The sequence below is a fragment of the Culex quinquefasciatus genome, chromosome 2 (genome assembly GCF_015732765.1).
Source record: "Culex quinquefasciatus strain JHB chromosome 2, VPISU_Cqui_1.0_pri_paternal, whole genome shotgun sequence".
Taxonomy (NCBI): domain Eukaryota; kingdom Metazoa; phylum Arthropoda; class Insecta; order Diptera; family Culicidae; genus Culex; species Culex quinquefasciatus.
Window position 1 is genome coordinate 62042384 of NC_051862.1, and position 22365 is coordinate 62064748.

Genomic DNA, 22365 nt, shown 5'->3' on the forward strand with positions numbered 1-22365 from the left:
GCTCACTTTTCATCATAAGAAAATATGTTTTGTTAACAAATTTGGCTTTAAACAACGGAAAAATCTAACAGACATTTAAACACATTTATTTCCGTAAAAGATCAGAGAAAACTTTTCAAAAACTACTGTAAAAATAAAAATAAATTTAAAAATGCTTTTTGATTCAAATTTTTCCATATTTATTACATAAATGGTGGACCGAAACTAAACAATACAGTTGCTTTACAGTTGCTAATAAAACCACGCACGTTTATTAAAAAAAAAAGTTTTGTTATTAATTTATTATTATAAAATATCATTTCAAACTACAATTATGATGCTTCAGTTAAGTACAATTAACTATAGTTTCGATAAATTTTAAATTCTTACGGCTTCAGAATTGTTGGTACTTTTAACATGAAAACAGCTATATTTATACTCATAATTGAAAAATATGCGTTTAGGTTGATTACAACAAGCATTTATTGTATGTTTAAGACAAACTTTTGCTTAAATACAACGTTTTCTTCATTTTTGAAGGTTAAATTTACAGGGGTCCACTTTTGGAAAAGTTTGGATTTTCGTTGTCCTATATTGGACCCCCCCTAATTTTTGCTCGAAAATGAGCAGTTCTTCGCTTTATTTTAGTAAAGTTCCTTAAACTTACATTATTTCGACTTGCTGAAGTTAAATGATCAGTCAAAAATGATTGGATAGTTAATTCAATAATAAAATATAAATGCTGTTTTGTTGTGAAAATGCTAGTGGCCATGGCTGATTTCAGATGTCGAACTCAAAACACTTATTTTGGTGAAAAGGACGATTCAATGTCAGTCAACATTGTTTTAAATGATGCTGAACATGCCAAATAAAAGATTTGTAGACAACAACACGCTTGAAATATTGATTTTATTGAATTTTTCATCAAAAACGCTTCAGAGGGTCCACTATAGGAAAGGGGTCCACTAATGGTTAACGTACCCTAGTTGAACCGTAATTTTTTGATTTTATTTTAAATATCGTTCATTCTGAACACACAAGACTTAAAAGCACATTAACTTCAAAATAATATCTGCATTGGCCGTTTAGCATTTTTTAACAGTGAAGCTTACATTTTTGTTAGCTCTATTCTTCTAAAGACAAAAGTTTATTATAATCACCTTTCAAATTTGAAATAAATATATTTATGAAGTGTTGCTTTTTGATATTTAGAACTCAAACTGGTTTGTAATTTGAGGAATCTCCTGCAATACAATTGTTTTGTTAACATAAGTTCTAGTAAGAAGGTAACAAAATAATTAGTGAATTTCTGGTGAGCATGAACTCATCATTCGCGGCAGCGGAAAGAATAATTCAATATGAGAGTGATGAAAACCAGACATCGGTAATGCAATGCAAAGCAATCATCAAAAAGCTTCAAAATCCTACAATGTTCCAACCTTCCTAGATGAACGTCAGCATCTACGACTATCCGCGGGAGATTTGGGTGACGCTGCCACCCTGGGAAATGCTGGTGAAAACTATCGCCTTCCTGCCGGTGATATCGTTCGGGATATTTGGGAACATCGCCCTGCTGTGCATCGTCGGGACGATCCGCGCCCTGAAGACGCCCACCAACGTGCTGATTGCCAACTTGGCCGTGGTGGATTTGGCCACGCTGATCGTTTGCCCGATGATGTTCATGGTGCATGATTTCTACCAGAATTACGTGATGGGCGCGATCGGTTGCAAGATGGAGGGGTTTTTGGAAGGTTTGTAACGGATTTAAGGGAATGAACCAACCTTAATTAAATCCCTGTTCACAGGATCTCTACTAATCACCTCGGTCCTGTGTCTGTGTGCGATCAGCTACGATCGCTTGACGGCAATCGTATTCCCGAAGAAGTCCAAGCTAACCTTTCGAGGAGTTTGGACGTTGATAGCGTGCACCTGGATCATCGGGTTTCTGCTAGCCCTCCCGTTGACCATCTACCGAAACTACAAGGAACGACCGTGGAAGAACTACCTGGAGACGTTTTGTGCGGAGAACACCAGCTTTCTGCCACCGTACTGGCACGTGCTGATCGGAGCACTGGTTTGGTTTCCCCTTACGGTGATGATCTTCTGCTACAGCATGATATTCCTCAAGCTGGATCGTTACGAGCGAAGAGTGATGCAACGGGAACATCCCATTGCGGTGTCCTACCGGAAGAAGGTCGCTCGATCATTGTTCATAGTGCTGGTTGTGTTTATTCTACTGAGGGTGCCATTTACAACGCTGGTTTTTATTCGATACAATCGATTCGTGAATGAAAATACCAGCCAGATTGGGAAGGATTTTGTGATTCTGTGGTATGTGTCGCACTATCTGATATTTCTGAACGCTGCAGTGAATCCACTGATTTACGGTTTGACGAATGCACAGTGGTCGGAAACGCAAATTTAGCAGGAATAATTTATTTCCGCTTCAGGGATGCATTTTCGAGCTTCGGTGTCTAAGAAGCATTTGTTAAGAATAAAATTCTACATCTTTTGGTCAAAACGATATTAGGGTGGTCCAACAATTTCTAATATTTTCAAAAACTATCTTCGCTTCTAGATGAGATAGAGGTGTACTTTCTTCAACAGTATTGTAGTACTAGCCATTTCAAACAACTTTGTCGAAGACACCAAATCTCTATCTCTTAATCTGATCATTCTACAGCATTTTATATTAAAAGCAGTAGGGTGGCCCATCAAAAAGTGTTTTTATTACGTATCTTTTTGTATTATTTTGGCAATTTTGGTGTCTTCGGAACATATTTAGAGCATAAAAATACGCGTCTTTTGGAATGTCAACGAAGTCGCTAGGTCGTTTTGGTAAAAGTTACAGCGTTTTTAAAGTTTTTAATAGGCCTTTTTCAAATGTTTGTATCTTTTGAGGGGACACAAAAAATACGCTCTGCGGTGCAGCTGAAAGCTCAAAACTTCTTCTTTAATATGAATATAACATCTCAAAAGGGTTTTCTTAAACCCAAGTTACAGCGATTTAAAAATGGTCATTTTATGAGATTTTGTACCATGCTCTATGAGAAAATTTACATGAATGTCGCATTAATTAGTATCAAAACTGAGCATTATGAGCTCAAATGCAGGAAAAATTGGTTTGTGGACAAACGTGGTCGAACCTCGTTGTTATGGCAACTAGGGTGGTCTTAGATGACCTAGGGTGGTTCATATTCGTTCACTCTTATAAGAATGATTTTTTTTTATTCGAATAGAAAGAAAAATATATATAAAAAAAAATAAAAATATAGAAAAATATCAGATTAGGGTGGCTCAAATTAATTAGAAAATAAAAAGATTAAAGATTAAAGATTTTATTCGTTAGAAAATGTATTTTAACATATTATTATTTCCCTACGTTTTCGTAAATCGACTTTTATTTGAATTTTTTTAATAGGATAAAACTTTCCATGCATTTACAGTGTTAAAGGGTGCCATTTTGCATCATTAGCTGTTCCATACAAAGCTTCATACAATTTTGCCAATACAAAATGGGAATGTGAATATTCGTAAACATGATACATTTTCTTATCGATTTGAACCCTTCAAAATAGTTTCAGGGAAAAATGCACAATTTAGAAATTGATATTAGAAGTTGATTTTCCAATACTCTTATTTTATTTCTGAAAATTTGTTTTATTTGTTAGGAAACATCTTTTAGGCTAGTGTTCAGGTTTTGATGTAAAACCTGGTACTATTTTTTTTTTTTTTATTAGATGCACCGTTATTATTATTTGCATTTTTAGGTAAAAAGATATAAATTGGAAAAGGATCCTCGTATTGGCATCCTAATTATATAAAGTGACTCCTTTTGTAAAAGAAAATGCATGGAAAGTTTTATCCTATTAAAAAAATACAAATAAAAGTCGATTTACAAAAACGTAGAGAAATAATAAAATCTCTAATCTTTTTATTTTCAATTAATTTGAGCCACCCTAATCAGATATCATATCCTCAGCTGCTTTACTATTTGAAACAGGTTATGTATTTTAATTTTGTTTAAATGTTTTTTTATCTTTCTTTCTATGCGAAAATCATATCTTATAAGAGTGAACGAATATGAACCACCCTAGGTCATCTAAGACCACCCTAGTTGCCAAAACAACGAGGTTCGACCACGTTTGTCCACAAACCAATTTTTCCTGCATTTGAGCTCACAAAGATCAGTTTTGATACTGATTAATGCGACATTCATGTAAATTTTCTCATAGAGCATGGTACAAAATCTCATAAAATGACCATTTTTAAATCGCTGTAACTTGGGTTTAAGAAAAACCCTTTTGAGATGTTATATTCATATTAAAGAAGAAGTTTTGAGCTTTCAGATGCACCGCAGAGCGTATTTTTTTGTGTCCCCCTCGAAAAGATACAAACATTTGAAAAAGGCCTATTAAAAACTTTAAAAACGCTGTAACTTTTTACCAAAATGACCTAGCGACTTCGTTGACATTCCAAAAGACGCGTATTTTTATGCTCTAAATATGTTCCGAAGACACCAAAATTGCCAAAAATAATACAAAAAAGATACGTAATAAAAACACTTTTTTGATGGGCCACCCTACTGCTTTTAATATAAAATGCTGTAGAATGATCAGATTAAGAGATAGAGATTTGGTGTCTTCGACAAAGTTGTTTAAAATGGCTAGTACTACAATACTGTTGAAGAAAGTACACCTCTATCTCATCTAGAAGCGAAGATAGTTTTTGAAAATATTAGAAATTGTTGGACCACCCTAATATCGTTTTGACCAAAAGATGTAGAATTTTATTCTTAACAAATGCTTCTTAGACACCGAAGCTCGAAAATGCATCCCTGAAGCGGAAATAAATTATTCCTGCTAAATTTGCGTTTCCGACCACTGTGGAATGATAACTTCCGGAAGGCGTACAATCAGACGAGGATCTGGAAATGCTTCTGGCATAGCAAAACGTTGAAGAAGGTATGTATTGATATCCATAATTTATTGTGTGATATCCATGTAATTTTTTGCCAGAATGTTTTTTCAATGTTTTTTTTTTTTTTTTTTTTTTTAAAGAAGTTGCTTCGAAAATACATTGTTGAAATGCCAGAAATGTAAGTCGCAGAGTTTATTTTTTCCTAAAACTCTGCACTAAATGAATCATATTTGTAAAAAAGTCTAGTTATTTTTAACCAACATAACAAATTGCTGAAGCTATAATTTTTCATTGATATTTGCATCCGCTCTTTTTTGAAAATCTTATCCTTTTTTAAAAATCATGAAATTATACAACTTTTAAAACTTTTAAAATAACATAACAGTCTTAATTGATTATTCATTCATCATTTTAAATTGAATTCATGTTTGAAATAAGTAATTGCAATTGATGCAGAGTTTTTTAGAATCTAAGTTATTGTTTTCGATATACTTTTCAGCGTTCATAGTCAGCAAATCAAATTGTTAAATGTTTGAATCAAAATTTAATTGTGTCCATCCATGCTTTATTTCCAAAGAAGCTATTTTTAATTCCAAGTTCCTTTGTTTTAGTTGGGTACACTGAAAAAAAAATAAAAGTACCAAATTCCTAAATTCTAGGAATTTTGGCTCCTTTCCTTATTAAGTAATCCAAAAAACCCGATTACTAAATAAGGAAAAGAGGCAAAATTCCTAGAATAAAGGAATTGGGTACTATTTTTTTATTTCAGTGTAATTCTCCGTCAACTCACACGAAATCGGGAAAAGTTGCCCCGACCCCTCTTCGATTTGCGTGAAACTTTGTCCTAAGGGGTAACTTTTGTCCCTGATCACGAATCCGAGGTCCGTTTTTTTGATATCTCGTGACGGAGGGGCGGTACGACCCCTTCCATTTTTGAACATGCGAAAAAAGAGGTGTTTTTCAATAATTTGCAGCCTGAAACGGAGATGAGATAGAAAATAAGACGCCCGATTTGATGGCGTACTCAGAATTCCGAAAAAAACGTATTTTTCATGCAAAAAAAACCCAAAAAAAGTTTTAAAAACTCTCACATTTTCCGTTACTCGACTGTAATTTTTTTTGGAACATGTCATTTTATGGGAAATTAAATGTACTTTTCGAATCTACATTGACCCAGAAGGGTCATTTTTTCATTTAGAACAAAAATTTTCATTTGAAAATTTCGTGTTTTTTCTAACTTTGCAGGGTTATTTTTAAGAGTGTAACAATGTTCTACAAAGTTGTAGAGCAGACAATTACAAAAATTTTAATATATAGACATAAGGGGTTTGCTTATAAACATCACGAATTATCGCGATTTTACGATAAAAAGTTTTGTCAACAAACTTTGCTGAAAAAATACAGTATGTAAAAAAAGTATTTACACCCCTTGGGCACTATGCACATTTTGTGATGAAACATGTAAAAAATTTAAAGTTTGACAGGAACCTAGTACTACGTTTTGTTCAGAAACTCATGCCAAACATTTTGCTACAAAAAGCTCATGAAAAGATGATTTCTATAAAAAGTTATATAACAAATACTATTACGAAAATAAAAAGGTGCAAAAAGTTTGTACACCTTTCGAAAAATTAACATAAATAATGTTATTTGTTGACAAATCACCATAAATCCAGTCTCCCAACTCCAAATAGGCATCCTTGACTGATTAAAAATAATTTGGATTGAATATAAAGTTTACTAACTACTTAGTATAAAAGTTTATATAACTCTGGAAATTCTATATAAAACTTATCTAAACTTAATTTTGCAAACTTTTAATTCAACTAAATGTCAATATATTACCATAGAATTGCTAAATAAACATTTTGGAGTGGGTATAACACCGTTTTGGGGTATTTGTATCGATAGAATAGATTTTCGTTGGAATTTCGTACCAACCCGGAATTACGTCGTAGGAAAATCCGCCGGCATCCGAACCGGTCCACGATTCACAAGTCAACCTATGTGGAATCGGAAAGGGCATAAAATTTCCGATCTTTTGATACCCATACATCTAGGTTTTCTATAAAACCTACGTTTTTAAATACCTGGGCAAAAGTAAGTTTGATCCACGAGAACAAAAATTACGAAATTCCATACATTTTGGCAGGTTGCTCAAACGAAACCATAACAACGTTTTTGCTTAGGTATTTAAAAACGTGGGTTTTATAGAAAACCTGGATGTATGGGTATCAAAGATCGGAAATTTTATGCCCTTTCTGATGCCACATAGGTTGACTTGTGAACCGGTTCAGATGCCGGCGGATTTTCCGACGACGTAATTCCGGGTTGGTACGAAATTCCAACGAAAAATCTATTCTATCGATACAAATACCCCAAAACGGTGTTATACCCACTCCAAAATGTTTATTTAGCAATTCTATGGTAATATATTGACATTTAGTTGAATTAAAAGTTTGCAAAATTAAGTTTAGATAAGTTTTATATAGAATTTCCAGAGTTATATAAACTTTTATACTAAGTAGTTAGTAAACTTTATATTCAATCCAAATTATTTTTTTAATCAGTCAAGGATGCCTATTTGGAGTTGGGAGACTGGATTTATGGTGATTTCCCAAGTAACATTTTTTTCCAGGAGTTCTACAAGAGCTCTTCAAGATAGCTACAGCATAGCAGTTTGGACCGCGGTAGGATAAAACTCTCTTCAAGTACTCTTCCAAACTCCTGAAGAAGTTTTGAAGAGTATTTTATCCTACCACGGTCCAAAATGCTATGCTGTAGCTATCTTGAAGAGCTCTTGTAGAACTCCTGGAAAAAAATGTTACTTGGGTTGTCAACAAATAACATTATTTATGTTAATTTTTCGAAAGGTGTACAAACTTTTTTTGCACCTTTTTTATTTTCGTAATAGTATTTGTTATATAACTTTTTATAGAAATCATCTTTTCATGAGCTTTTTTTAGCAAAATGTTTGGCATGAGTTTCTGAACAAAACGTAGTACTAGGTTCCTGTCAAACTTTAAATTTTTTACATGTTTCATCACAAAATGTGCATAGTGCCCAAGGGGTGTAAATACTTTTTTTACATACTGTACATTCCTAAAACAAACCCTGTACATTTGACACCTAATTTCAAATGATTGGCCCAGCCCATCAGGTTCCATCATATTTTGTTAAAATGTTGGCAAACTTTTGATGAATATTCGTGGGAATTTTTTTTTTGGTAGAGTTATTATTTTTATTTACAGTTGAAATAGGGGAACCATACCCTTTTTCAGCCTATTTCTATTATCGGCCTATCAGCACTTTGATCATGAATTGCAGCTTTCATAAAGTGTTTTTGACTGTTCCAAAGTAATAAATAACTCAAATAAAAGTGAGCAAGCAACTCTCCATTGTTGAAACATCTGAAAATGTTGATTTAATAACGGAAAACGGCAAAAGTGATTAGAATTGGTCGAACGGCTTAGAGTGATTAAAATGGGCATATTTCCCCTAATTGTTATTGTTGTCTAGAAATAACGTTAGGCCTTTTTTTGTTTGGCTCATAGTTATACTCGTCTCTGTTTGGTTTTTGAAAATCTGATATTCTGATTTAATTTGGAAAAGATGTTTTTTTTTACCTCTGGGATTTCATTGATTAACAAATGAGAGGTAAGTGGGTAACACATATTTTGACCATATCTCAGCAAACAAAGGTCAGATCCTAAGGATTTCAAAATTGAAGAGTGCTGATAGTGTTGTTTAGGCTTATCAAACTGAACAGTAATAAATTCTATGATTTGAATGTTTTTGGTTGTTTTTCTCAGCTAGCTGTTTTTGCATATGGGACATTTATGCGAACATGGGCAGTGAATATAGGTCAAAAAACAATCCTCCTTCCGTTATTTTGAAAAAAAAAAGCAAAAATTAGTATCATTTGGTCAAATGATACAAATAGGATGCTCATCTCAAATACAAAGAGATATGGTCAAAACAAGTCATCCTACAGTGTTATTTGTTCGAGGGAATCGTATTGACATGCACAATGTTGGAAATGGAGATTTTTGAGTACTTTTCGAGTAAAAATTTAAAAAAAATATATCAGTAGGTTGTTTTTTCGAGATGTCATGTTTGGTCAAAAACTAACCCCAACTTAAGACATCTGCCAAAGTGACAGGATTGGTTCAAGGAACGAGTGTTTTTACAGCAAAGTTCTCTAAAGATGTCCCCTACACAACCCTTTATACCGAATTCAGTTTCATTGAAAAGAACCTGAGAAATTGCAAAGCCGTAAAAAAAATCATTTTTTACCAATGTCACCCCCTACTGACGGAAGGTTAAAAGGTTCCTATTTTTCTACCAAATATACAAATATACAGTAACGGTCAAAAGTACCGTAAACTGGGGTGACTTTGATAGCCCGGGGTGACTTTGATAGGTTTTTCTAATGCCCGTCAAATTGATATCTAAACATTTTTGAGAATTTTGAGTATGTAAGCATTAAGGGATAGCTTTTTATCGAACATATATGCAAAATATGACTGTTACATTGGATGTATCAAAATTGTTGGCTAAATCAAATTTCTATAAATGTCATCCCGGGCTATCAATGTCACCCCAGTTTACGGTATATGACATTAGACGATTTGTGAAACCTAACTTCAAATTCAGAATGCTGGTGTTCGCTCGTGTTTCGATGAAATTTTCAGCATAAGTATTTCGGAATGTCTACTTTGAGATGCTTTTTGAAAAACTTAGCTACCTTTTATTTTTTTGAAGTTATTTTCGTTTTTCCATGTTCCAAAAAAAAATTTACAGTCGAGTACGGAAGTACGGAGTACGGAAAATGGCAGAGTTTTTAAAACTGTTTTATTGTTTTTTTCGATGAAAAATACGTTTTTTCGGAATTCTGAGTATGCCATCAAATTGGGCGTCTAATTTTACATAAAAGTCACTTTGACACCAAATTTCTATCTCATCACCGTTTCAGGCTATAAATTATTGAAATACACCTCTTTTTTCGCATGTTCAAAAATGAAAAGGGTCGTACAGCCCCTCCGTCACGAAATATCAAAAAACGGACCTCGGATTCGTGATCAGGGACAAAAGTTACCCCATAGGAAAAAGTTTCATGAAAATCGAAGAGGGGTCGGGGCAACTGCTGTGTGAGTTGACGAGGAATTACCCCGATATCTCTAAATTTTAGGTTACATTTATGCTTTCGGTTTTTAGATTTCTTGAAAAAGTTTCTATATAAACGCAAACGTCGGAGAAGAAAGCAAACTGGTGTTTGATTTTACCAAGTGACCGAAAGCCGAAACGTAACCTAAAATAACTGTTACAGTCGTGAAAAACTAGGATATCTCTACAAATATTGATCGGACCAACTTCATATTTTAAGCACTTAATCTTGAGATAGTTTCTAAATATCAGCCACATTCATTCACAACAAAAAAAAGTTTCTGGCCAAAAGTATATGACATTCGAGAATTTTACGAGCCTTACTGCGTCGAAGTGGGTTTTTAGTAGGTTCTCTTGTTAATTAAATTGTTATGGAGTCATTCAAAACTCTCCTGGCCAAGTGTGGGTCAAACTCATTTTTGAAAAAAAAACTTGGCAAGATTATAGCAAGATTAATTTAAATAAAAACACAAAAAAAAGGTAAAAAAGCCATGTTTTTCGTAGAACAAATATTACTCAAGACGACCTTCTGATCACGGAAGAAATAAAAATAAAATCAAAGAAAATATTTTTGCACCAGTTTAGATAAGTCCAGCAAAAACTTTTTTTAAATCAAATAAAGCTACCTAGTTACAACCAATTCAACCATATGAAAAATTAAAACTATTAACCCTTTTCCTTCTCTAATTTCAGCTCGAACCAAAACGCGAACCAGTTATCATGACCATCGGCCAACTTCAACCTCGTGGTCCTTGCGGCAGTGAAAAGCTCGGTGACCTGTCGGGCTGGGTAATTCCAGCGAAACCAAACAATCCCAACTCCCCAACGGAAGAATCACGCGAAACGAAAACGTCCCAGCTGAAACCTACCACCGAAGATGCGCAGACCAAGTCCACCTCGCACAAAGGAACGTCATTCTACGGTTGTAATCTTGTTTTGGGTGATCAATGTCAGAACAGAGAACTTAAACCACCTTCGACGTTGTTTATTTAGATAAGCTTAAGAGTATAGCGAATAAAGTCACACGTGCTGTCATGACAACATGGTTTAATCCACTTCGAGCTTCCGAAACGATCCCTCAACACCAAACAGCGTCTGAGCGTTCTTGGGTCGACCCGGTCGCTTCTTCTCGTCGGTACCGTACTGGTCCTCTTCGAGGAAGTAGTCCCTGTAGGCGATGATCTTCTGCTCCCACTTGTCAATAATGTTCTGGATCGGACCGGCTTCGCCACCGTACTCCATCGGAAGAAGCCGTCGAGGTACGTGTTTGTACAGGGACTCCATGTCGTGGCCGTGAACGTAAAGCTGAGAAAGTTCAATAGCTGTAGCTTCTTGGAAAGATTCAAGCATCATGAGTTACTCACCCTGGACTTGTTCTTTTCGCTCATTAAGTTCTTAAACATGTTGAACACCACCTCAAAGCCGCTGGGAGTATTGATGTAATGAAAGCCCTTCTGTCTCAACGGAGAAGCCTCTTGGCTCATCATCGTCATCTTCTTCACGAACGAAGGTGTAAACTGGAGAAAGTGGTTCACGGTCACGTTCGACAAATCCAGGATGCCAACCTGTCCGGCGATCACAAAGTTGTCATCCTCGAGCATCATAATGTCGTTCGCCATAGTGCTAACTCGAATAACTTCCTCGATGGTGGTCCTCGGGGGATCGTAAGCTGCCGGACGGATCAACAGCACTCGTGGCGCATCAGGACCATCCGTCAAGGGCAACGGAACTCCAACTCCCATCCTAATAATCTCGCGAGTTTTGGGATCCAGCGGATCCCGAGTTCGAATCAGTTCCGGGGACATGGTCCTCACCGTGTAAAACATATCCAACTTTTCCTTGGCCCGCTCCAGACTATACTTGCAACCCCTCAAGAACGCCACCAAAAACTGATCGTCGATGCGCGATCGCAGGTGGGGACTCTTCGCAATCCATTGTCGCAGAAGTGCGATGTCTTCCTGAATGCGTTCGGGTTGTTCGTTGAGTTCAGCACGAGCCTTCTTGCAGAGCGGCTCCGGAACCGGACGTATGGCAAGGTTGACCATCTCAGCGGGAAGGTTCTGGAATACAGCAGCGATAGGTGTCAATCAGCTGATTGTAGGCAGATATTGCTAGAAACTTTTGATTGCTCTTTGTGGGCTGTTTTATATTTCAGTATTAATGGAACCTTATCAAACTGTTGATAAACGAAAGTGTGCGACGGCTGAAGATAAGCTGATATTTTTTTTTTGCTGAGTCATGATTTATCAACGTGATTCATCATATTTTTTGCTTTCATGACCTCAAAAGATTTTTCACAAATAAAAATGTTTCAATGTATTGGTAAAGTTAGAACAATTGCATTTTTCACATTCTTATTTGTCAATATCTTACGAGCTTTCTAATAAAAATGATCCTATGAGAATGTGCGAGAAGAAAATCAAAGAATGAGCAGTTTTAGCAAAAATGTGAACTTAATTTATATCATAATGACCAGATTCAAGCAAATTTAATTCAATTACTTACAAATTTATAATATCTTCCGTATCACTTCTCCCAAGGAAATATCGAAACACGAGTGAATCAGCGAAATGTGATCACTATACTGAAGGACTGGCGTTGCTTTTCTGCGCGCAATCATACCGCGCAAGTATTCGGTATCTCATCAACTGTTGATTAGATATGGCGAATTGCTTTAAGGTTCGCGCGAGGCATCAGCGAAAGTGGAAGGTCTTTTCCAGAAAAGTTGTATTCAATGTTTCGTGCAAAGGTTATTTGCAAAATAACCGTTGAAATTATGGTTGGTTCCAAACTTAATGATTGAATAAAATATCACAACTAATAATTTAATTTAGCTATACGAAAACTTATGACTTTGTACTTATTTAATATAATTTATTGTTTTAAATTATATTTTCAACTGAATAATCAAACTATTTCAGTTGAAGGCAGACTTATGCTCAACACATTTTTCAAAAATTACAACTCTTCGCCATTTCAATCGATTAGTTAGTTAGATTTTTAAGGAATCATAATATCTAGACTTTTATTTTATAAAGTCCTATAAAAAATGTAAACATTGAGTGTATCCTGCCTCCGATGGGCATTGACAAAAGGTGAGGTATAAAGTTTAAAAAATCTAGCACATGATTTTCAAAAGTCGTATGAAGTCGCGAGAAGTTATTTTAACAGAATTCCGAAATATGATTTATTGAAAGTTAAAACTGATTTTGATCAATCGCAATAGATTTTCTTGAAATTATTGCAAATAATAACATAAAAATATTATCTTTTGTGTGAGCTCAACGTTATTGATGCTTCAATTATGTTTAGAAAGAATTAACCACTTGGCCCTGTAGGGCAGCGAATGACCAAGAAGGTTAAAGCTGCCAGAAATAAATGAATTAACAACAACAACCACTTGGCTCCTTAAACCATTCCACCTCCCCGAAAACCGTCCAACTCCAAGCGATACCGTGGGGATTTTTCCTTATCTCCCCCCCCTTTGCCACACTTTTCCTATACTTATAACATGCAATGTCACACATGCTCAGACCCCCCTCCCCTCCCCCCTAGAGCGTGACATACTTTATGGATGACGCCCAAATCACGTGTTTGTTTGACAACAACTTGAGTCCACAAAACCACCCTTTTTCTTTTTATTTCAACCAAAAAGCATTCAATCCACCTCCAGCTTCCGGAACGACCCCTGAATGCCGAACAGACTCTCCGCGTTCTTGGGCCTTCCCGGGCGTCGCTTCTCGTCCGTGCCGTACTGCTCCTCCTGCTTGAAGTAGTCCGCGTTGGCCTCGATCTTCTTGACCCACGTGTCCACCACGTCCTGGATGGGGCCCGCCTCACCGCCGTACTCCTTCGGCAGCAGCCGCTTCGGGATGTGCTCGTACAGCGACTCCATGTTGCTACCGTGCACGTGGAGCTTTGGGGAGAATGAGGGTTTGTTAGATTTTAGTTGATTTAGGAGTGCTTGGGAATCTTACCCGAGTTCGGTTCTTTTCGTTGAGGAAGTTCTTGAACAGATTGTAGACCATTTCAAATCCGGACGGAGTGTTGATGTAGTGGAAGCCCTTCAATCGAAGCGGTGAACCTTCCTGGGACAGCATGGTAACCTTCTTGACAAAGGTCGGACTGAACTGCAGGAAGTGGGCCATCGTAGTGTTTGCCAAGTCGAGAATGCCAACTTGTCCGGCGATTCCAAGTTGATCGTCCTCCATCATCATGATATCACTCATCATCGAATTATACCGGAATACATCCTGGATGGTGTACTGGGCTGGATCGTACAAGCCTGGCCGTATAAGTACGATTCTTGGGCTAGCAGGTCCTTCCGTATTTGGCAGTGGAACGGCCGATCCCATTCGCATCAACGCTGCCATCTTCGGATCGAATGGATTTCGGTTCCGCATCAGTTCCGGCAGAGCAGTCCGGAGAGTGTAGTACAAATCAATTTTCTCTTTGGCACGTTCCAGACTGTGCTTGGCTCCACGCAGGAACATCACCAGATGCTGGTCATCCGAACGGATCTTAAGGTGCGGGCACTTGGCCAACCATGCTCGCAGTGCTGCCAGGTCCTCGTCAAGTCGCTCCGGAACTTCGTTGAGTTCGTCCTTGGCTTTCTGCGCAAGCTCCGAACACAACGAACGAATGTTAGGCATGGCGGCGGTGGGGCTGAAAGGGTTAATCTTATTTACTTAGCACAACTGCCTGGCGTTTATTGAGGTTGATAAGAAGTCATCGTGACTTTGGATCTTTGTGTGACGAAGTTGATTTTCAAATCAAATTTGGGTATTTGCAGTCTTGTTCGATAGTACAAAAGTTTTCTTTAATCAAACATTTTGAGACCTATTTTCACAACAAATATATTTGTAAACTTACCAGTTAAACTATCGAAACTCTTCAAATTGACTGTTCCACTTCGCGAAACGTTATCCTCCAAACTGAACTCTAGAGTGGTTGAACCCGATTATTTCAACCAAAGATTAAAGCACGCGGTGTGGTGGTGTCGCGTATGGGAAATCAATTTACAAAGATTAGATAAGAGATTTGGGATTCGGCAAAAAAGCTCGCAAATCATTGAACAGTTGGTTTGAAATTTAGATGGCAGCAAGGATTCAACAACAACCTAATATTTAAAAAATGTTTTTTGAAAAAAAGATGTAATTGTTTGTTTATTATATATAATTTTCTTTTTTTTTAAATTAAACATGTTTTTTACCACCGCAACTTATCAATTTAAAAATTAGACCATCTTGCTCCAGAATGATTGTCATGATTCTCAATCAAACTCTAGTTTTCGGAACGTACCAGCCGTTCCAAACAAGTCCTTTTCCTCCGACAGTGGATTCGTAGATCGTCGTTTACTTTCATCCACTCCAAACTTTTGCTCTCCAATCAGGTACTCTTGATCGTCTATCAGTCTTTGCTCCCAATAGTCCACATATTGTTGGACTGGACCCAAATCACCCCCATATTCGGTAGGAAGCACAGATTTGGGGAAATATTTCTGCAACGATTTAACATCCGAACCGTGAGAGACGATCTGAAATAAAAGTTAATTTTTAAAAACAGTGCCATCTATACGCCATTCTGCCAACTTGCACTGCAATTGATAACGATGTTCTACGATAACACTGTTATCACCGGCTCGAGAAGCATCTACAAGTCGTGCAACGTGTTTCAGAACTCGACCTTTGGTACTCACCGTTTTGCCACGATTCTTCTCGGTCATCAGACTCCGGAACAAACTAACCACAATGTCGAACCCTTTCGGGGTGTTGATGAAGTGGAACTCCTTCTGGCGCAGCGGGGAACCTTGTTGGTTCAGGATGGCAGCCTTCTTCAGGAAAGACACGTTGAAGTTGAAAAAGTGCCCGCTGGAAGAGTTACCCAGATCGATTATGGCCGTCTGGCCACAAATCACCATTTGGTCGTCGTCCCGCAGTTGCAGGTCGGCGATCATTGTGAATACTTTGAGAATATCCGGGAAATCGCAGAAATCTCCGTCGAATGCACCTGCTCGGATTAAGACGATTTTCGGGTCATCCGGATTCACAGTCTTCGGTAGTGGAATAGTAACACTGTGAAACGTTTTTGTTAGTAACATCACTCAGTCACCAATTAGATTAAAACCAACCCCATTTGAATGACCTTCCGGACAAACGGATTCAGTGGATCTCTCTTGTCCATTACTTCCGGCAGCACGGATCGAATCGAGTAGTATATGTCCATCTTCTCCTTGAGCCGCTCGATGCTGTGTTTGCAGGCTCTCAGAAATCCCACCAAGAATTGGTCATCCGTTCTAGCTCGAAGGTGCCCGGATTGTTTTATCCAAGTTCTGATGGTTTCCAGCTCACTGGACAGCAGCTGAACATTTTCGTTAAGTTCCTTGTTGGCTTTCTTCTGGAGAGCTTCGGGTATGGGGCGTATTTTCAGTTCAGACTGTAATAAATATCACATTGTTCAACAAAAGTCACTCAACTAACTAAATTTTCTCACCATATTGAAAGTACAACTGTGGCCAAACGTTCAAACGGTGTGTGAATCGGACGGTGGCTGGCGCTTGATTGATACAATTACACAAACTAACACATTGTCGGCCGTATTTTGAGGGATTCTTATTATGAGACACCTCCGGTGACGTACCAACGGACAGATGTTATCCAGCTGCTTTGCACGTGTTACGAGTGATAAGAGAGGGTACTGGGTGCTATTTGGGTTCGTTTTCCAAATGTATATGAATCAATGTATTATCGTTATTTCGTTTTGTGTTTAATAAAATCAATGAAACTCTGTCAGTTTTAAACCGTTTTAATTGTTTTAGGTTGCAAATCAATAGGATTCGTTGCGCCTTCTCCTTTTAGGGGAAGCAAAAGCTGTCGATAACATAATAAAAAATCGAGAAAAAAAATGTCAGATCCTTTTGGGGTCCTGAACAACTCCCCATAGCTTGGGAACTACTCCACTATGCGCAAAACGATTCACATTTGTATGGGAATTTGCACAGAGCAATTCTCTACGAAATCGGCCGATTTCGACTAATTTTTATTTTTTGTATTTTTTGATTTGGCTCAAGCTTTGTGGAGGCCTTCCCTATGACCAAAGAAGCTATTTTGTGTCATTGGTTCACCCATACAAGTCTCCATACAATTTTGGCAGCTGTCCTTACAAAAATGGTACGTAAATATTCAAACAGCGGTATCTTTTGAGTAAATTTTCTGATCAATTTGGTGTCTTCGGCAACGCAACTTTTGAACCATAGAGAAGTATGGTCAAAAAATCTTACGCTAAGTTGGTTTTTTGAAAAAAAAATAATGATTTTTGGAATAAATCGAAATTTTATTTCAATTTCAATTCGGTTTTATTGGTTAATAATCAAGATACCGTAAACTGGGGTCAATCGGGACACATGGGGCGAATTGGGACAGCAGTTTTAACCATGTTGGAGCACAATATTTTGATTCTTCTGGTTGGTTTCGGTTAGAACAGACTCAGGCCAACAAAATGTGTACATCCATTTCCAAATTTAAAAGCTTTAAGTGCTCTAAAAACTGCTGTCCCTATTCAGACTGTAGTCCCGATTCACCCCAGATTACGGTACAATCAGTTCTTTTGCAAATCATAGTAGAGTTTTGGAGTTCCTTTCAGCTGTGTGTTGCATCATAATCCATTTTGGAACAATTATTTCTAAAACTAAGGCACCAACAAGAGCAAGAAAAAATTAAAAAAAAACAAACTTGCTGAAATTGCAAAGGAAAGGGGAAAGAAAGAGAAAAAGCTTAAAACTACACTGAAATAAATATCATGATGTATGGTATTAGTTTTGCATATAGATTTTTGCAGAATGCCTCTACATTTGACCGGTATATGCGCTGCATATAAGTTGTGTGAGCACTGCATATAAGTGGATAAGGAATAGAAATATGCTACCGCATATAAAATGTATGCTCACGGCACATGAAAAGTATATGCAATGCTCACAGATTGAATTATTTGGGAATATGCACCCGCATATAGCATGTAAGTGAAACACTAATGATTTTTAATGAATTTTCAACTGTTTTTTAAAAGTCATGAATTTTATTAATATGAATTACTTCTTGTGTTGAATTAAGGTTTTATTTTCTTTCCTTTATATAATAAAAAACAAGTTATTAATTAATGTTTTCATTTTATTAAATTTAATTATTTAAGAAATTTTAATACGTCACTGGTGCACTTTGGGTGTTTTCTGCAACGGGGGCGGCTCCGTTTGTTTCTTTGAGAAGATCGCGTCGAGCGGCTGCCTCGTTGCTCTTTATTTCTGACCGGCCGAGCGTCTCTGACCTCGCCGGCCACATGTCCAACTTGACGTCCAGCTTGAGCAAAGTGCGACACGTCTTCTCGATCTTTTTCGCGTCAAGGTTGACCGGCAGTGGCGGAGACACCGGAAGATTATTCTGGTCCAGTGTCTGTGAATCTGTGAAAGAAAGAAATGTTTAGCATCGTTCTCACCACACCACACACATATCTACAAACCTGATTCGGAACCTTTGTAACCGAGAGTGGCGAAAGGATAATTCCGACGATGCGGTTCACCATCTCCGGATGCATGGCCTTTCGATGTTCTGCAGGCCTCGAACCAGCGTTCCGTTAACGGCTATCTCCGCCTGCTGCTCTCAAAGTAAATGCCGTGGAAAACCCGGAACAACACCAAACAGGACACATCACGGATCGTCGAATACAGCCGGAATCTTAGCAATGTGGCCAAACAAACTCTGTATCTGGTTTGGTTGATGATCTGGACCACCTTTTAGCCGGAACTACCACCGGAACTGCGCGTTAAAAAAATGAGGCCCACCGTTTGAGCGAAGTTTCACAAAAATGACCCGCGGCTGTTGCTGCTGACCGACACACTGACACACACGCGCAAACAATTTTGAACACATTTGGGCACACATTCATAAATGTTGTGAACCATGCACATAAATTTCATGATTAAAAGCATACTGCAAAAATGTATAGAATTGCGCATATGAAACTTATATGCGATGCTCACAAGCGGTATTTGCATAAACAATATTTTTGCCTTCCTCACCTCACTGAGGCAAGGCTATAAAATCACTCGAAAAATGAACTTCTTAAATACACCTCCTAGATATACCTTCACGTATACCTATCGACTCAGAATCAAATTCTGAACAAATGTCTGTGGGGATGTGTGTAGACATGATTTTTTTTCCACACGATTATCTCAGAACTGGCTGAACCGATTTTGGCCGGATCCGCCTTATTCTGTTCGTTTTGGGGTCCCCTAAGACCCTATCAAATTTTATTCTGTTAAGTGAAGTACTTTTAAAGTTATGCCATGAAAAAGGTTTTTTAGAGATACAAAAAGGGTGATTTTTGCATAACCTCAAAGGCCGGGTCTTTTTGCAACGCGCGAGAGTCGCGCAGCATGCGCATCGCCCGGTTGCCACATTGCTTAAGCAGTGTCTGCGTCTCTTCTGCAAAAAGTCTGTATTAATCATTTCGTCTCGACATAGATTTAAACGAACTTTTTAGTGAAATATACAACTCATAAGACATTGTTTACTAGGGGAAACAGCATGCAATTCCATCGTGCACCTAATGTTGGCATATCAGCTCTTTTAAATTCAATTACAGCTACCTAATGAAATTTTCAACTGAAATCGAGTGACACATAATTCAGTAGGAAGTGAGCAAGATGTTTCTATCAAAAGTTTTGCAACATAAGTTATTTAAATTTCTCCTAATAAATAAAGAATTATATGAACTTTTCCGTGGAATATACTATTCACGAGACATAAAAGTTATAGGGGAGCTGGGGGTAAGACGGCCAGGCGGGGTAAGACGGCCACCCCACTGTTTTAATAAGTATACTAATGAATATTACTAAAATGTTTAGCTATACTGTTCCTCATGATAAATAATGCATATGGAGTCACCTTTGCAAAAAATATTGTTTGAAATAGTATAAAAATAGCTCAAATTAAACAAATAATTTTTGAACTTGAAACTGGATGTAATTTTCATGAATTACAACTTAGGCATTTTTGTTAGATAACAATATGTTTTCTTGTCTTCAAATATTTTTTCATGTTAAATTGAAGTTTTCCCTAGATTATGTCCCTTGAAAAAGTTTAAAAAATGCGATGAGATATTTACAAAAAATGTTTAAAAAAATAATTTATTTGGGGGCAAGACGGCCACCTCCTCCGGGGGTAAGACGGCCACCCGTAATTTGTAGATTTTATTTGATATAGGTTATATTTCTGACGGTTTTGTGACTGTTAAGACATATTTGTAGATAAGGAAAAGCATTTTCAATAAAACTATCCATTTTTAATCAAAATGCTGTTAACTACCGTTTCGACAACATTCTATACTGTGATATAGCAAAACTCGGTGCATCGAATCGATGGTCGAGGGCGTGATCCGAAAGGAACGACCACCAGGAAGTGCTGGGAACTGACCAAGGCGAGAAGGGTAAGATGACAAGAGCGGGGGAATGCCGAAGATTAAGCGGAAGGTGAAGACGATAGAGTACGCAATTCTGGAACATTTCTAGGTGTAGGGGAAGATCCGGATGCTGCCAAGACTACAAAAAGCGCAAGATTGCCGAAGTTAGTCTCGAAGAGCTGCGTGCTGTCGCAGGGAGCTTAATTATTTTTTTTCGACCAGTTTGAAGAAGCAAGAGCTTATTGGTTTAATGGTTGCGGCTTCTGTCTCATACGCAGAAGGATAAGGGAACAAATCCCGGTAAATTCTTTTAAAATAGCTATGAAATTGAACATGGAAAATTAACAAAAAACAAACTGAATCTGTTGGGATTCAAACTGGGACGTTAACTAGCTGGCCATCAGCAGGAATTTAACCGCAAGGTCTGTCATTCTGAAACGGGTCGTTGGACAGGCAATCAAAAGACCTTTCCAATGAGCAATTTTATTTTGATGACTTGCTAACTTTATTGAAAGAAAAAATAATAATTTAGAATTTTTTATGGGCCAATGATTATTTTTTTGCTAATTGTATTTTGTAGATGTGAGGAAGGCATCAACCACCTTAAGGTGGATTAAGTAACGTTTTTATCTAACAGTAAGCAAGCCCGGTTATGTGCAGTACGCATATAAAGTCTAGGAAGATATTTATTCAAATTTATATGTGGAGCATATGATGTTCAATATGAAAGCTCTTGGTTAATATTATGTTGATTTGAGATACAGTTATGTGCGGTTGGCATATAGAATCAATCATGATTTTAGTTTCAGTGTAGATCAATGAACAGAAACCACTCACTCATCGCCTATCCATTCGTCGCCTATTCCAACCCGCTAGCATTCATGAGCGAATGATACTCGCAAGCAGCTAGCGAGTGGCCCAAACTGTTCACTCAGCGAACAAATACATCGTGAAAATATTTGCCTACTCCGTCGCTCGACGAAACTCACACACTAACATGCTCAGCGAAGAGCCATTCTCACAAAATGCCAGCGCGGCAGTCTTTTTGTCTTCACGCCCTCAGTTTGCCATCAATTTTATTTTTTCTTGGTGGAAGTTTCTTTCAATGGTGTCTATAATGTTATGAAATCAAAATAAATGCACAATTTAATTGATAACATTGATTTAAGGCAACCCAAATCAATGAGTATAACGCAGCGAATCAGAGAAAAAATATGTTCAGTTCAGAGTGATCGGCGACGTTCGGCCTGCCTGAGCCGTTCGGAGACTGAGCCGATCAGAGATAGAAGGAGAGTAGAAGAGAGAGTTTTCGGGAGCGAATGGTGTGAAAGTGATAAACGGTAGGAATTCATCAGGGCAGTATCGCGTCGCCTGCTATTTGTGCTCGCGAATGGAGTGGTTGATTTTGAGCAATCAGGACCCTTGGGTACATCTTTTATGTCAGAAAAAAGGTGTAATTTTACCTCTGGAAATGTGTAATTTTACCACTTTTCTGGTGTAATGTCACTTTTTCAGTCTAAATTGAGGTAAAATTACATCATAAAAGAGCTAATATTCAACCTTCTTAACACGTAGCCTTATGTGTGGGACAAACTTCGATTGCGTTTTTATCAACTTGCTGTTTTTGCATATGGGACATTTATGCGAACATGGGCAGTCTACAAAAATAATGTTGTTTAGGACGATTGATTAAGACCATCAAAATATTTGTTTTCAGCAAACAACCCGAATATCTTATCGCTGCACAATACATCGATAAAAGTCTTCGCTTTGAAAATGCATTCTCGCCCAAGAGTTCACTGCTCGCGTTCAAATTTGTTTATTGTCTCATCACGAGCTCTCAGC

The 22365-nt window shown here is 37.4% G+C and overlaps 3 protein-coding genes across 3 annotated transcripts; 1 reads left to right on the forward strand and 2 right to left on the reverse strand.

Moving 5' to 3' along the window:
- The first annotated feature begins 1426 nt into the window (after window positions 1–1426).
- On the forward strand, window positions 1427–11103 carry LOC6048422 (neuromedin-U receptor 2). The gene is made up of 4 exons (XM_038255378.1): window positions 1427–1730; window positions 1785–2373; window positions 4868–4943; window positions 10759–11103. Exons 1-4 carry the CDS (start codon window positions 1427–1429, stop codon window positions 11056–11058), a joined length of 1269 nt encoding a protein of 422 aa, XP_038111306.1. The 3' UTR covers window positions 11059–11103.
- LOC6048423 lies at window positions 11029–15020 on the reverse strand. Its single transcript, XM_038250367.1, has 5 exons — window positions 14938–15020; window positions 14043–14730; window positions 13727–13981; window positions 11430–12125; window positions 11029–11370 (listed from the first exon to the last, which is right to left on the reverse strand). The coding sequence occupies exons 2-5, from the start codon at window positions 14715–14717 to the stop codon at window positions 11113–11115; spliced, it is 1884 nt and encodes a 627-aa protein (XP_038106295.1). The 5' UTR covers window positions 14718–14730; window positions 14938–15020; the 3' UTR covers window positions 11029–11112.
- A 265-nt stretch (window positions 15021–15285) lies between these two features.
- LOC119767240 (alpha-tocopherol transfer protein-like) lies at window positions 15286–16620 on the reverse strand. The gene is made up of 4 exons (XM_038255381.1): window positions 16558–16620; window positions 16196–16500; window positions 15764–16139; window positions 15286–15601 (listed from the first exon to the last, which is right to left on the reverse strand). The coding sequence occupies exons 1-4, from the start codon at window positions 16558–16560 to the stop codon at window positions 15338–15340; spliced, it is 948 nt and encodes a 315-aa protein (XP_038111309.1). The 5' UTR covers window positions 16561–16620; the 3' UTR covers window positions 15286–15337.
- Window positions 16621–22365: the final 5745 nt, after the last annotated feature.

What these genes read in the sequence shown, in the direction of transcription:
- LOC6048422 (XM_038255378.1), top strand. Translation starts at nt 1,427, where the DNA reads ATGAACGTCAGCATCTACGACTATCCGCGGGAGATTTGGGTGACGCTG. An exon ending in GATGGAGGGGTTTTTGGAAG is followed by an intron (nt 1,731 to 1,784) that starts GTTTGTAACGGA and finishes CCCTGTTCACAG; the next exon opens with GATCTCTACTAATCACCTCG. An exon ending in ATAGCAAAACGTTGAAGAAG is followed by an intron (nt 4,944 to 10,758) that starts GTATGTATTGAT and finishes CTCTAATTTCAG; the next exon opens with CTCGAACCAAAACGCGAACC.
- LOC6048423 (XM_038250367.1), bottom strand. Translation starts at nt 14,717, where the DNA reads ATGCCTAACATTCGTTCGTTGTGTTCGGAGCTTGCGCAGAAAGCCAAG. An exon ending in ACGAAAAGAACCGAACTCGG is followed by an intron (nt 13,982 to 14,042) that starts GTAAGATTCCCA and finishes TTCTCCCCAAAG; the next exon opens with CTCCACGTGCACGGTAGCAA. An exon ending in TCCGGAAGCTGGAGGTGGAT is followed by an intron (nt 12,126 to 13,726) that starts TGAATGCTTTTT and finishes GCTGTATTCCAG; the next exon opens with AACCTTCCCGCTGAGATGGT.
- LOC119767240 (XM_038255381.1), bottom strand. An exon ending in CGGAAGGTCATTCAAATGGG is followed by an intron (nt 16,140 to 16,195) that starts GTTGGTTTTAAT and finishes AACGTTTCACAG; the next exon opens with TGTTACTATTCCACTACCGA. An exon ending in AGAAGAATCGTGGCAAAACG is followed by an intron (nt 15,602 to 15,763) that starts GTGAGTACCAAA and finishes CTTTTATTTCAG; the next exon opens with ATCGTCTCTCACGGTTCGGA.